At 44.3% G+C, this 15,998-nt stretch overlaps 1 protein-coding gene across 2 annotated transcripts; it reads right to left on the bottom strand.

The window, feature by feature from the left end:
- Window positions 1-701: 701 nt before the first annotated feature.
- Window positions 702-15,876, bottom strand: LOC145347592 (LIM domain transcription factor LMO4.2). Of its 2 annotated transcripts, none has more exons than XM_080195181.1 (5): window positions 15,433-15,876; window positions 14,043-14,377; window positions 7,527-7,623; window positions 6,757-6,912; window positions 702-1,516 (listed from the first exon to the last, which is right to left on the bottom strand). In XM_080195181.1, exons 2-5 carry the CDS (start codon window positions 14,279-14,281, stop codon window positions 1,508-1,510), a joined length of 501 nt encoding a protein of 166 aa, XP_080051307.1. In that variant the 5' UTR covers window positions 14,282-14,377; window positions 15,433-15,876; the 3' UTR covers window positions 702-1,507. The 2 variants fall into 2 exon arrangements, with proteins under 2 accessions (XP_080051307.1, XP_080051308.1); XM_080195182.1 differs by lacking the exon at window positions 15,433-15,876 and adding an exon at window positions 14,638-14,950.
- Window positions 15,877-15,998: the final 122 nt, after the last annotated feature.

The following is a 15,998-nucleotide window of genomic DNA, read 5'->3' as shown; positions in this document are numbered from 1 at the left end:
CACCAGAGACAAGGAGAGAAAAAAAACGTCATTTCTGTCAACTTCTGCCCTCATGTAATGGCTTTTTAAACCGGGATTCGGTGCTGCCTTGATTTATAGAGAATGCTGCTCTCCCTTGCCTTGTTTTGTCCTGGGGTGGGAAAATCTCGCATTAACATATCAGGAGCTGCATTCCAATGACAGAAAGCAGGTTTGAGCAGCTTCTCTGTGCACAGAATCAAAAAAGGTGGCACGGTTCCCCCCCCCCCCCCCCCTGACTTTTAGCTTTCTCCAACCAAAGTTCATTAATCCCACTGCTGGCGAAAACTTCTGGTGCTAAAGTGCTTACAAACATGTCCCAAACTGGTGATTTACGATTCCCGAGTTTAGATTTAAGGTTCCCAGATCCATTACCGCTCACCCTTCTCCTCCCCCACCACTACCAGCAGATCAAAGACGCCCTCTTTACTGCATGCATATGGATTATCTGAGCATGAATGACATTTGTAACGTAATAGGTCCATAATCTAAAGTACATAAAGCTTTTCCCTCTCTCCGCTTCCCCCCCACCCCCAGCCCCCGTTGTAGCCAATGCTAAATAGACAGAACCCATTAAAAGTTGGCATTAAAACAAACTTAAATTCTAACAGTCTTACTGGAAGCGGAACCAGAGTTGGTGGTACGCATTTAAGAACACACAAAAATTCATCTTTTTTTCCCCAGTTCAAGCTTTTTATTATTTAAATACAACGGTACTAGAGCAAATGGTTTCTTTTTTTTGAAAATATCACAAATAAAATTTCCATTCTTAAAGTCCTACATTAGATACTAGAAAGCTGGGATGTTTCAGCTGGGGTGGGAGGGGTGGAGGGGGGGTAAGAGAAGCAACATATGACAAATCACATACATGCATACATACATGTTATTGTACAGAGAACCACTAAAAGTGTTTATATGATAGCGAACTACCACAAAAATCACTGGATTTTTCTCCCTTTTGCCGCCTCTTTTATTAATAATAATAGCAATAAACACATTGTCCTTACAACACTTAGAAATACAAAGAGCCAACACAATTTTTTTTGCAAGAATGTCGTAAAGAAAAATAGAATATCAGTGAGGGGGTTGGGGGAGGGGATAAACCCGAGGCCAGTGCCTTGCTAATTATTAATGTAGGTACAAAGCACATTTCAAAACCTCCAGTAATTACTTTAATTTGTTATTATTCCAGATGTCCTCCAATGGGCTATTTTGTAGGTTTTTTTACCGTCTCCCCGCCCCCTTTCTGAACAGTCTCATTAGCCCGGGTTCACGGAGTCCGTAATCTGGTGTCCTCAAGTCACTTCTAATGCAAGAACAGCCTGGTGAGAGCAAACTAGCAAGGGTATATACGTGTGCAATGTCGTCGTGTACCTGGCATTGAAACCAGCCAAAAAACATGACTGTCTACTGGAACAAAGTGGGGTCCACCTGTGATGAGCCAGATCGAAACGATGAAGGCACGCTTTCTGCACTGCTCCGAACCATCTCAGCAAACCTGCGGATGCAAACCGTGATAAAGGTCAGACCAAGGAGAGAAGAGATGGTTTTAAAATTAATTTCAGGGTATGAGTGTCACTGGCTGGGCCTATCCCTCTCTATTTTGTTTTATTCATTTGTCGGACATGGGCATCGCTGGTTGGGTCAGCATTTATTGCCCATCCCTAGTTGCCCTTGGAGGGCAGTTGAGAGTCAACTACGTTGCTGTGCCTCTGCAATCACATATAGGCCAGACTAGCTAAAGACTAGCTAAAGATTTCCTTCCCTAAAGGACATTAGTGAATCAGATGACAATTGACAATGGTTTCATGGTCATTAGCAGATTCTTAATCCCAGACTTTTTAAAAAACTGAATTCAAATTCCACCATGGTGGGATTCAAACCTGGGTCCCCAAAACATTAGCTGAGTTTCTGGATTAATAGTCCCCTTGGGGCATGCCTTCCAGAGGGCATTTGTGAGTCAACCACATTGCTGTGGATCTGGAGTCACATGTAGGCCAGGCCAGGTAAAGACGGCAGATTTTCTTCCCTGAAGGGTATTAGTGAACCAGATGGGCTTTTATAATAATCGTTTCAGGATCATCATTAGACTTTTAATTCCAGATAATTAGTGAATTCAAATTTCACCATCTGCCTTGGCAGGATTTGAACCCGGGTCCCCAGAGCGTTACTTTGGGTCTTTAGATTACTAACCCAGTGACAATACCATTGTGCCACTGCCTCCCCGGTGTCACAATCAAACCGCTCTCCCCACCGCCCACTCTCTCCCATCCGACTGGATTAACTTGGACAAAATATTACACGTCGTTCCCATTAACATGTTGCCAGCTTCTAATATTTTCGGCTCCTCATTTCATTGTTTTTTTTTCCCTCTTAGACTCGCGTCGGAGCTCTCTGCTTGAACTAGAAAGGCTGATTTCACTCAAAGGGATGTGCTGCAATTCGAAATAAACATCTCTGTTCCATTAATCCAGCTTTCAACTAGATTTTTGGAAGTCGCAGCCAGAACATAACATTCAAGCTCATAACATTTATTCAGGGCAGCTGTCAAGCTTCAGACTAAACGCATTTAGATCTTACATTACTCAAGTTGTTCAACATGAAATCAGCTGATGTGAGCTAAATAAAATGGATGGATTTGACCCCCCCCCCGCCACATAAAGAAACACATTGGATAAGAGATATCTACCAAATGGATGAAGTTAACTACAAAATGGAAGCCTTTGCTCCGTTTTCCCAAGCAAATAGAAAGGATCCAGACACTGACTGGATTTCAATTATTGCACACTATTATTGAAACCAAGGTCTGCAATCATTTACAATGGGGTGGAGATAAAAGGCGCAAAATATTGTAACCATAATCGCACTATTCAACACAAAAAAAATTCTCACCACAAATCTTCCCACCCCCAACTTCCAGTGAAATACTGAAGTGATTAGACAAACAAGTCACAGAGAAATATTCACTTTCCATACAACGATGGAGCCAATACCCAGTTAACTAAATGCACACTTCACTTAATTTTTTTATATTAAAAAAAGTTCTATTTTCCTGACTTCTTGCCAGTTAAAACTTTTTTTATATCAGTTTAGTGCATTGCTTTCTTACCCTCTCATCAAGCCACTAAAAGCCCGAGGTGCATTAGTAATTTGCAACCCCCCACTCGCAGGCTAATTAAACTAGCTGAGGCATTGAGCTTTAATTCCCCTGAGTTTGACCACAGTGTGAAAAAGGTAATTTGTCTGTCTTGAACAAAGAGATTAGGGAGCAGCCTCGCGCCTATTTAATAAATGAACATCAAATGTCGGCCCCTATCGACAGAGACAACACCAATTATGCCGTTTTAATGGAAACGTTCTCGCATTTTAATATTTTTTTAACAAGAAAACTTATCAGGCAGCATTTCTGCCCTCCACAATACTTTGTCTACCAATGTAAGTAATGTCTTGTTCATTCACAAAGTGGGGCGGGAGGGGGGGTGGAATTGGGAATTAAGACTGGGCACTGCCTAAGTGGGGGTAACTGCTTTTTACTTATAAACTCCTCATAGTATCAAAGGTTAAAACTGGACGATGGGGGGAGAAAGTGCCTTTAAAAGGCGAGGCTGCATTTGGCACAGAATTGTTGACATTACTCTGCTGTTTAGAAGAAAAAACCCATCTGTTTAACACTTGTTAAAATTCCACACAGTTAACCCTTCCGGCGTTGCTGAATCCCACAGGCCGCTTACACTCCCACATGTCTGCAGGACGTCTGCACAAGATTGTGAGCCATTTCAGAGACTGGTGGCATTGCAGAAGGCAGGACCAGAGTGGATCAGGCTAGGACCTAGGCCAGATCGCAAGCTGATCCCAGGCCAGTGATGCGGGCAATCTCAAACTGGTCCCAATGTCTCAATCGGCTATCCTGAACCATGGTCATTGATTAAGGGGCAACTTTCCTGCCACATTCCCACAGCACCTACTTATGTAGGCTGCACAGTGCGAAAGAGAAACACATTGTGCAAAGGGTGGAACTGTGTTAACCATCTCCATTTGGTGCCTTACAATGCAGGGAATAAACCTCATCACACATAAGCCTTTGACTGCTTACTTTCCTTGCTGAACACAAAACAACTTAACATTTTTAAACTTGGTGCAATAGCGGCATTTAAGGGGCGTCTAGCTGAATAGGACGGGAATGGAAGGATACAGACTCCGTAAGTGCATAGTTTAGGCAGGCATCGTGATCAGTGCTGGCTTAGAGGGCCAAAGGGCCTGTTCCTCTGCTGTACTGTTCTTTGTTCTTTTTTGAATAGGCCAAGATTTTGAGATCATGGTTTCTCACATACAATGAAGTGTTCCATTAGAACTCATATTTGTGTATAAATAAACACACATATCTACTCAGAGGGAGGGAAGAGAGCATTTGAAAACATGCCCAAAACTGGAGACAGACGTAACTCATGAAGCCACAGTAGTTAGCCAGCTGCGCCATTTATATGGACCGTGTCCCTAAGTGACCGGTACACTCATGATAAAGTCAGATTGGCTTTAACGCATTATGCTGTCTTCTTAACCTGTCTGCAGCAAGTGGGGGCAGCACAAACTTCACCCAGATTCTCCACAGGCACCTAATTGGGTGGAAGTCAATGTGCTGGGCACAGAGCCTTATAACATAGAAGCTAATTTGCTTCTCAATACCATAAAAGCTTTAATTTTGTTCCTCTCAAGTCTATCGTGATGTGAACTAGAATGAGGGGTCAAGAGACTAAATCAGGAGCTGGGTCATAGGGTAGGGAAATAAAAAGGACACGGGTGAAGCAGTATTCCTACAGACAGATACAAAGGACACAAGGGTAAACAGTCAGCCCTACAAACTGGTAGGTAAAGTGACACCATTTGCAGGGTGGGTCACAGTGGCTGAAAGCGAGGAAGAGATTATTGTGGGATGATTACGCTGATACTTGCACTAACCTTCAGGCATAGGGTATCCCCCTCCCCCTTAATGAAAAAGTCATTGTGGAAAATATTGCAATTTTTAATTTGATTTTTGCCTGTTATTCAGTTCATAAAAGAAATGCAGTTTCACTAAGGAACAAGGTGAAGCAGCATCTTGAAGTTCTGTTGTGTCTGCAATCAAGTGCCTGCAACTGGAGCCTGAGTGTTGGGAGTCAAAGGAGAGACTGAACCCACTGGGTAAGTATCGCCACCAATTAAGTATCACACCTCAACCACTGCCCACCCTAGCCAGCCTGCACCCCCCCCCACACCTCACCCCCATCTCCTCTCCCCACTTCACCAACCCATTTCCATTCCCCACCCCCCCACACCTCCCCACTCCAATCTCCTCTCCCCACCACCACCTACAACCCCACTATCCTTAGAATCATACAATCATAGAATCCCTACAACACAGAAGGTGGCGGCCATTCAGCCCACTGAGTCTGTACCAACCACAATCCCACCCAGGCCCCGTCGCGTAGCCCCACACATTTACCTCACTAATCCCCCTGACGCTAGGGTCAATTCAGCATGGCCAATCAACCTAACCTACACCTCTTTGGACTGTGGGATGAAACCCACACAGGCACAGGGAGAACGTGCAAATTCTGCACAGATAGTGACCCAAGGCCAGAATTGAACCTGAGTCCCTGGCACTATGAGACAGCAGTGCTAACCACTGTGCCACCGTGCCATCCTAAACATGTGCAAGCTCATCCGGGATATATCTTCCAACAGTTCTCATTTATGGTTGAAGTACTCAAGGGAAATCTTCCTTCTCGACAGTCATTGCGACTTCCTGAATATAAACTAGTTGGGGCATTTATTTTGTACGTCAACATAGTAATGGGCATTGTAAGGTAGAAAAACATACAAACAACATCTTCTGTGTCAGGGTCAAACACAAAATACTTACTTCCACCAACGAATCAGTGAAACGTTTTGAGTCCCTATCTTTCCCACTGAAACAGATTATTTATTTGTCTGGTTGGTTGGTGGAGTGGGGTGTTGGGGACGCTCACACAGAAGCCAGTGCCAATCCAGATACCATCCATTAAATCAAAAAGCTCAGCTAGAACAAAGCACCAAGATGACACACAGAATAGTGCACATGGAATGACCTCGCCACAGCAGCCCAGAACATCATGGCAATGTCACAGGGAAGTCGGATCACACAGTTCAACATCAAAGAGGGCACCTCCACATTGGTAACAATTAAAGTAGCAAACCACCTTCCATTTAGCGTTGGGCTTAACATGTTACATGCGACCAACTTAATCATAGAATCCTACATTAAAGAAGGAGGTCATTCAGTCCATCGAGTGTGCAACAACCACAATTCCATCCAGGCCTTATCACCATAACCCATGCATTTACCCTAGCTAGTCCCCCTGACACTAAGGGGCAATTTCGCACGGCCAAACCACCTCGCCCACACACCTTTGAACTGTGGGAGGAAACCGGAGTACCCGGAGGAAACCCACGCAGACATGGGGAGAACATGTAGACTCCACACAGACAGTGACCCAAGCTGGGAATTGAACCCAGGTCCCTGGTGCTGTGAGGCAGCAGTGCTGACCACTGTGCTACCGTGTTAGACTTCATGTCTGCGATACGCAATGAGTTGCTCTACACAAAGCCGACGAAAAAATTTAAACAGCATGACAGATGACCCCTCCCAACCTGCCATCCCCACCCCATCGCCTTGTGAGGACAGAGTACACAGAGAGAGTTTCAAAAAAAAACATTGCTTACCTTCTGGTCAGATAGTAGAGGATTGCTCTGAAGTGGATTCAAATGTCCATTGATAAGGGACGTGGGTCTGTCATGTTCACAGAATAAACTGCCATTGATATAATGAAACCTGTCTCCAGGGACAAGACGATTTCGGCAAGTGGCACAGGTAAAGCACTGCGGGGGAAAGAACACAGAATTTTCAGTTACCATATACACTGGTGTTTAAGCAAACTTGTCCTTCCTGAGCACTGAACATAAATCCAGGGGCTGGGGTTATTTTCTTTAGAAAAGAGAAAGGCAAAGTCCTAATACTGATCTTGAAAATTATTGTGAGATTTGAAAAAGTAGACTTCGAGATAGTTCTGATTTTGCAGAGTTAAAGAACTTGGGGCAGTAATAAATTTAATGAGGAATTCAGGAACAACTTATTTGCAAATGTGGGATTTGCTACCACAAGGAATAGTTGGGTGAATAGCACTGAAGGTAACATAAAATGATATGTTATACTGATTAGGTGATGGAGGTGCATATGGAGCATAAAGACTGAATGGCCAGTTCTTGTGCTGTAAATAATTCAACATATCACACCCTACACATTACATTGGTTAATTAATAATAGTGGTTCGAATGGCCAAACTACTGTACAAGAGCTCAATGCACAATAAGGGAAGATGGCAGTGGAGGGGATTGGAATTGGTGAAGATCACAATGGCCATACTGTACGTTGACTCAGGAAGAAGAGAGTTTCCATGATGGACATTACTTTAATGACCGACAGATGACATTACCTTGAGGTGATAGACGTTGCCCTGTGCCCTCATAACCAACTCGCTGGCTGGGATAGATTGTCCGCACGCACTGCACGCCCCACTGTTCCCAAACAATCTAAAGACAAAAGAGCATCACAAGAATTACACCTCACACTCTTTATTCCAGTGGTTGCTGAGAAATTTACAATCCCTATTGGGAAGGAGGCCATTTGGTCCATCAAGTCTGAACTGATTCTCTGACAGAGTATCTTACCCTGGCCTTCTCCCCATAACCCCACACATTCACCATGACTAATCCTAATTGTCCCCTGAACTGAGTGCCTTGCTTAGGCCAATTAAGAGTCAACCACATTGCTGTGGGTCTAGAGTCACATGCAAGACAGATTGGGTAAGGATGACAGATTTCCTTCCCTAAAGGGCATTAGTGAAACAAATGGATTTTTATGACAATGGTTTCAAGGTCATCATTAGACTTTTAATTCCAGATTTTTTTTTACTGAATTCAAATTTCACCACCTGCTGTGGTCGGGGTTGAACCCAGATCTCCAGATCTTGTCTTAGGTCTCTGGATTACTAGTCCAGCGACAATACCATTACACCACTGCCTCCCCTACACAAGACTTTACAGAAGAAAATAGGAATTCACTAAAGGTGACATTTCTGTGACTCCAAATGAATGACTTTAGGTATAGAATTGAACATCTTAATTGTAAACTATTTCAAAAATACGTTTTTTTTATATATTGGTGTCAGAATGATGAGCCAACATTAAATGGCACAATCTCTTCATGCCCAGCTACATTGGAATATCGAATAACTGGTTGGTTGCAAAAGTTTCATTCAAGAGCAGAGAAGTCACTGCCTGAAGGAGCCATACAGGTTTGAAAACCAGCCATGAATACCAGCATAAAAAAATATTTTAAGAGGGAAGGATAGTTACTGTGCCTTGTAAAACATTAACACCATTATATCCAAACCTCTGCCTGAAGTGGAAGTGAGACATACAAGAAATAGTTGCCCTCAGCTCCTTCCCCAAGTGGTATTCATCAATCTGGTTGGTCAGTCCATTTCTGTTAACAGGAGATAGCCAAACGGTCTGCTTTGCTCCAAAATGTCCTGTAGGGACTTTGGACCTCCCAAGCTTATTTTCTTAAATCATCTTCCATTCTCCAAACTCCAACAGTTGGATATGGTAAATGTATGTGTTGGAATTCATTACCACAAGAAGTAGTTGATACCAAAACATTGAATGTATTCAAGAGGTGGTTAGATACAGCACTTGGGGATCAGAGGTTATGGGGAGAAAGCAAGATTAGGCTACTGAGTTGGATGATCATTATGAATGGCAGAGCAGACTTAAAGGGCCAAATGGCCTGCTCTTGTATGTTTCTATGTTCATCTGTGGATGGCTAATGAACCAGGGTGAAGGCAAGAACGTCAACAGTTTAGATCTCTCTCTCTCTGAAATCCCAGACACCTAAAAAAAATGAATGAAATGTTATGTTCAGACTTTCTAATCTGTTAGGAGAGCGAGAGTCTCCCCCAACTTGGGATGACTTCATCTGCCTCTCATTGGAGGTTCCCCAATAACCAGAATGAAATTTTGACTTGACTGAAAAATAATTTGTTGGAGAGGTGCAGGGCTGGAGGAGGTTATCTGCTGCCATTGGTCACGGGGGTTACTCCCTCTCAGCATTTGTCTACACCCTAGCTATGACTGTAACACTACATTCTGCAAGCTCTCCTTTCCTGCTCTATGAATGGTATGCTTTGTCTGTACAGTGGGCAAGAAACAACACTTTTCACTGTATATTAATACATGTGACAATAATAAATCAAATCAAAATCTTGCTGGGTCTTGGTGTGTAGACCAAAGCATCTGGTCAAGGAAAGCGGTCAAAGAAAAAGCAAATTAAACAAAAATGATAAATCGCCATTTGTAACCCCTCCACCCCCATTCCCTCTTTATTTTCCGCCAGATGTATTTATTTGAATGCGCCATTCATTCGGAATAATTGGCGTGTTCTCAGATTCTGAGCTGGGAAACAGGCGCCTGGTCATGTCGAAATGGACTAATTCGCTGTCGCCACGTTATTGAAAATAGCCTCCAAGTTGTTATTAAAAACTATCGACAGTGCGACACTGAGCAAGGCTCCCCCCACCTCAACCCCCGCCGCTTGAGATAGCCTTTCATAGGGAGCACCAGGAACACATTTCGCAGCGGCATCGATTGAAGGACTTCAATCAAACCCCCATCTCAAAAAACTAATTAGTTTAGATACACAGAGCCACGCTCAGCGGCTGCATTGGCTCGCCTTTGCGCCTGGGTTTCCTGCCTTAGAGTTTACACGCCGAACCTCCCTCGGAAATACAGGAGTGCCGGGACTTTGCACCGTGTGTTGCTTTAAAAAAAAATGCCCCATCGCTTACTGAGGAAAAGCTGGCAGCCCGTGCACTCGGCAAGGTCACGGCGTACAGTTTGTCCTGGTGACCAGTAAACCGCTAATTTAGAATGATCAGCCCATGGGAATGCGCTGCAGAGTATAGAAAAAAACACAACACGGTGGGGCTAGGAGCTGTTCCGTGTGGTTTCCAGCTTGTCTGACTCAAGGTTCATGTAGAAAAAAAACAGGTTATATTTTGAGATATACAGCGTCTGAGATATGCATAGATGTATGTACAATGTTTGAATATCGCAGTGAGAGATGTACATGAATGTACAGTGTCTGAGATGTACATGGATGTACAGTGCCTGAGATGTACATGGATGTACAGTGCCTGAGATGTACATGGATTTAGTGAGTTGTACATGGATTTACAGTGCCTGAGATGTATATGGATGTAGTGTGAATTGTACATGGATGTACAGTGCCTGAGATGTACGTGGATGTGCAGTGCCTGAGATGTGCGTGGATGTAGTGTGAGATGTACATGTACAGTGCCTGAGATGTAGTGAGTGAGATGTACATGGATATAGTGTGTGAGATGTACATGGTTTGATTTGATTTATTATTGGCTGTGGAGGCCAGGTCATTGGGTGTCTTTACGACCGAGATATAGGTTCTTGATCAATAAGGGGATCAGGGGTTATGGGGAAAAGGCAGGAGAATGGGGATGAGAAAAATATCAGCCATGATTGAATGGCGGTGGGCCAAGTGGGCTAATTTACTCCTATGTCTTATGGTCTTGCATGTATTGGTATACAGTGAAAAGTATTATTTCTTGCGTGCTATACAGATAAAGCATACAACTCAGATGGAAAGGGGAGGGTACAGAATGTAGTGCTACAGTCATAGCTAGGGTGTAGAGAAAGATCAACTTAATGCAAGGTAGGTCCATTCAAAAGTCTGACAGCAGCAGGGAAGTAAATGTAGAAGGGATGTAGAGTGTTTGAGATATACAGTGTTTGACATGTAGTGTTTGAATACCCTTCCAGAATAGTAAGGAAGGACTCAACACCTTCATTAAGATCAACAATGCAGAAAGAGTGTGGGGCTGGAAAGAGACTTTTTTTTTTCAATATGATCTTATCAAGCCCATTCTGAGGCCAGGACCTTTAAAAGTAGGACCATTATTTGAAATTAACCTCAGCTAACTAATAAAGGTCATTTTGTTTTTTTAACATAAAAAAGAACTAACCAGATGCACCCCACCTATTTCCCAAACCAGAGATCATTTTTTTCCATGTTAAGATTACCCCCTGGATTTGGGAGGAATGTTCGCCATATACAGAGGCAATTACCAGGAAGGCCGCAGATCTCGACAGATGGGAAGCGGGTTGGCTCGTGAAAACTGTTCCTTGGCCACATGTGTAACAGTATCCTCAACTTTCCACTTTGGGCGCTCCGTGACTGGAATGCAAATCGCCCCCAAACAGGGAGATTCCTCAAGTTCATTGACTGGGGCTCTTCGAGGCGCCTCAAAAGCAAGACGAGGTACGCAATTAAAAGTCCCTTATCGGCCGGCGGGGACTTGGGGGACTTTGTAATGATCCCATTGCTTGTTTCAAAGCCCCCTTCGCGGAGGAGGGAGAGAGAGAGAGAGGAAAGAGAGCCGACTAATTAAAGGAGGAGGAGAGAGGGAGGGTTAATTTTCCCTCCCCCAGACTCTGACGGTAGAAAATTGGTTTCAATTTTCTTGAGGACGCCGAGTCGAAGGAGGTCGTTAATATTTCAGCAATTCGGCAACTCGATCAATCACGACATCAAGCCGGAGCCCCAGATGAGATTGAACTCGCCAAGCGTTTTAACATCAGCCGAATATATTGATACATAAACTGGCATTTTTGCATAATTACGAAGAGGGACGGGGGGGAAGGGAGAGAGAGATTACTGGGAATAAAAATAAGACAGCAAAAATATAGACATGGGATTTGGGGTGTGTTCTGGGGTGTGTGTGTGTGGAAAATGACAAAGGCATGCATGGTTAATTCAGAGTAACAGATATGGCCCCAAGTGAATTAAAGACCTTGAATTAATTCTGTTATGACAAATCAAGATAAACGTCCCCCTAAATTGCATGCGATTTAATTAATTTTTGAAATACTAGAGGTTTTTCTCCCCCCCCTTCTCTCTCTCTCGCTAATGGTTCTTGTGGCGTGGCTGCCCTCATTGTAAGGAGGTTTCAAAGTGATATGAAGTAACGAACTACTAAGTTTACCACGTTCGGAACGTTGGGGTTTGGGGGGGGCGGCGACGTTGGGAGCCAGAGAGAGAGAGAGAGCGAGCTTTCATTTAATTTCCGTGTCTGGGAATTAAAACGAAAGAGAAAGAGAGAGAGAGGACAAGCGCCACCCGAGCTGCTAATAATCCCACTCTCAAAAGCCAATTTTCTTAATTAAATGTTTTGTTTGTTAGATCTTGGCTGGCGGTTCTATTCATTTTCTACTGACCAACTCTCAAATCGAGCCTCTGTAATATCTCATTAGATTCTTTTTAAAAAAAGGGGGGGTGGGAAGCAGGTTGTGGGGGGGGGGGGTGCCGGTTGCAGAGGAGCTGCCACTAATTAAAGCTTTTAATTGTACCCATTCACACTGAGCTTGCTTATCTGGGAGATCTGAGGCTTCAGGGTCGTGCTCGCTGTTTCTCTCCCACGAACCCCGTGCTTATTAACAGGACCCTCATTCTACCCACCCCCCCCCCCCTCCCTCCCTCAGCCAAAAAAAAACCCACCCAAAAAGGTGTAGATCCTGACTCTTAATTAGTCTCGGCAATTTAAACAGGAGACTGCATTGAGAATCCACAGTTTATAAAAACACATACACAAAGAATCCCATCGAATCTCAGTTCAATTATTTCCCTCTCTGATTCAGTCTCTCTCTCTCTTTGAGTTTATTGCTACCAAAATTCACAGCAGCCAAAGTGGGACAGACAGAAGTTGAATGGAATCTGTCCCGGAATTTCAAGGACTGCCAACTCGGAAAACATTATGAAGACACCAAAAAAAATACTTTAACCTATCTCTCTCTCTCCCTTCCCCGGGAAAAGAGAAACCACTCAAAAGAAATACAATGTTTATAATCCCTTAAAAAGTTTTGACATGTGATCCTCTCTCTGGTTCCCTTCCATTTAGGTGATTGGAGGGGGAGTCACGTGGCAGGAAGAAGGTTACATATTGTGAAAAATACCCAAACTCACTCCTCCAAGCATTTGCTTTTTAATGAGATCCCCCACCAAAAAAAAGTTGATAAAAATATCATCGACTGGTTAAGAACGTCTGTTTTCCACCCCCTTTTACAGTCCACATCGGACGGATGCATATTTTAAGTTAACACAGCACCGTCCCTTATGGGATTTTTAACCCCATTTAATTTCCTTGACCTTCTAAGTCTGAGTTACATTTCATGGAGGAGTGTGTGTGTGTATATATATATATATACATACACTGGGTGACTGCACTTGTAGTGCAAGCACTTTTAAAAAAAAATCTGAATCCAACCCCACACCTCTGCTAATTCACTGTAGTAAATCTTCTAGTTGAAGTCGAACTATTTACTGGAATATGTTAAAACAATCGAAATGGAACAGTTGAATTCCTGCCCCCCCCCCCCACCTCCCCATTACTGTTTACCTTTCTGATAAAATAGTTTCCAATCAATTCCTATTCCGGGCCTAGACAGCCAACCGAGATTGATTGACTCGATTTAATAAGATGTTACACTGGCCCTGGGTAGAATACATATTAAATTGCCATTCTTATTTCAAATTAGAAATAAATTGGAAAGGGGGGGAGAGAGAGAGAGGGGGGGAATTGGCAGTAGTGTTGAACAGTTCCACACATCAGCAGATTTTATTTTTTGAAAAAGGAATCCTGTATTCTTCACAGCCAGAGAGAGAATATATATATATATATATAATGCGGAGGTGTCTCTTAGCAAGGATTGTTGATGAGATAGGGTAGATAGAGATGTGCTCAATTCCATCCCCCCCTCCCCCCCCAAATAAAGATGCCTATCTCCCCAATTACACTCTGGTTGGAAGAATGGGTGGGGAAAGAAGGGGGGGGGGTGTGGGGGGCAGCATCTCATTCATTTACCTGATGTAGTCGTTCCTGCACAGAATCATGCCGCTTTTAGTGAAGCAGGAGGTGCCTATCTCGCCCAGCTGAGCCTGGCAGCAGGAACACTTGAGGCAGCGGCTGTGCCAGTAGCTGTCCATGGCGTAGAGGAGGAAACGGTCGGCGATCTTGCCCCCGCAGCCGGCGCACATTTTCCAAGCCAAGCCCGCGCGGTTCACCCCGGCCGTGGGCGCCTGCGAGCTCCCGTTGTTCACCATTTTTGTTTCGAGACACACACACACACACCGCACACACACAAAAAAAAGAGGGACGTCTCAACACTCTTCTCCCCCCTTCCTCCTCCTCCTCTGGATCTGCATTGGAGGGAGGGAGGGGGGGGAAGGAAACGGAGAGAAATAACACAAAACAACAACAGGCGAGTGGGTGGGGAGAGAAAGAGAGAGAGAGAAAGGTTGGATTTATTTTCTTTTAAAATAAAGGCACAACATACATTGGTGGATTATTAATTTTTCTCTACTAGGGTGGGTGGGGGGGGGGGGGGGAGGAGATCGGGCCCAGTAGCCGCTTCTCGAAGGCAAGAGAATAAAATCCCAATTAAAGGTCTTTGGTTAACCTGTTACACGAAGCCCATGTTTAGTCTGCTCTAATCTGCCCTTGATCAGTCATTTGAATGTTGCCGTGGCTCCTTCGGTGTCATTCCAAGATGATTGCGCCTCCACACACACACACACACACACAGCCAGAGGAGGAGGAGGAGGAGGGGACAGTTAGCTGCCCAGAACATGTGCCTGAAGATGTTCGAATCGAACCCCCCCCCTTATAATTTCTGAGGTTTTATTGTGTTTTTTTTAAAAAATCTGTACACACACACACATACCAAAGTCAGACTTTAACACAGATAGCAGAGCAGAGGGGGAGGATTGGGGGGGAGAGAGACAGAAGAGCCAAAAACATCTCAGTAACCTCCTCCCCCTCCTCCTCCAAATTAGTGCATTTTTTTTGAAGACTTAAATTGTAAAAATTCCCCCGCACACACACACACACACAAAAGTGAGACCCCCCCCCCCACGGTTCTTCATCAAGTTTAATTCCCAATTCGAGAAGGGAGGGGGCTTTCTTTATTTTTTTGTGAAAGCTTTTAACTTTAAAGAATTGACGGCGGGGAGCAAAGCAAGAAGAAGGGGGAAAAAAAATAAAATTAATCCAGGGGCGGTCAAAGGCAGGCGTGCTGTAGGGAAAGGAGAAGTGGGCCACCTCTGGGAGACAGTCAGACAAGCATGCAATCTGCAGCAAAAAAAAATCAAAAGCCTGCCTTCTCCTCTCCCGGGTGAGATCAGGAACGACACACACTCACGTATAGATTAACAATCGGATTGAAAAAACACACACCACCAGGTTGTAATCTTACCTCGCTCCCCCGATGTGTTTGGTGTTGGGGGGTGGGGGTTTGCAGTTTCAGATATTCGCGTTGCTCCTGACTGCAATTGCAAAGAATCCTCTGGCAGGCTCCCCTCACTCAACACAGCAAGCGCTGGCTCGCTTCCTGCACCGGCCCTTATATATATATATATATATATTTAAAACCGGTTTAATCGCTGGCTTGCTGTAAAGAGCACTAAAGCTTTGGACGCGATCTCTCCTCCGTTCACTAACGCCGCAAAAGGTAAATGTCGAAGTTGCTTCCTTTTGATATGTCCGGCTGCTAACTTCTGTGCAGAGCTGCTTCAACCCTCTTTCGGGTTAAGTCTCCGGGAAGCTCTCGAGATGATGGGGGAAAGAGGAAGGCGAGCCACACGCTGGGAAAGGATGTATTTTTTTTTAAATGGGGGGGGGGGGGGGTGGGGTGGAAGAGAGGGAGCTGAGTCTCTCTCTCTCACACACACGCAGCTTTCCACCGCTTTTCCCGTGCTGCAGCTACATGTGTTGGTGACAGCGGCGAATCCAGCAACACACCTCCCTGGAACCGTAACGTCA

The sequence above is a fragment of the Carcharhinus amblyrhynchos genome, chromosome 9 (assembly GCF_965287045.1).
Source record: "Carcharhinus amblyrhynchos chromosome 9, sCarAmb.v2.hapA, whole genome shotgun sequence".
Lineage (NCBI taxonomy): Eukaryota > Metazoa > Chordata > Chondrichthyes > Carcharhiniformes > Carcharhinidae > Carcharhinus > Carcharhinus amblyrhynchos.
The sequence above is the reverse complement of the archived record's forward strand: the minus strand, read 5'-3'. Positions and strand labels throughout refer to the sequence as shown.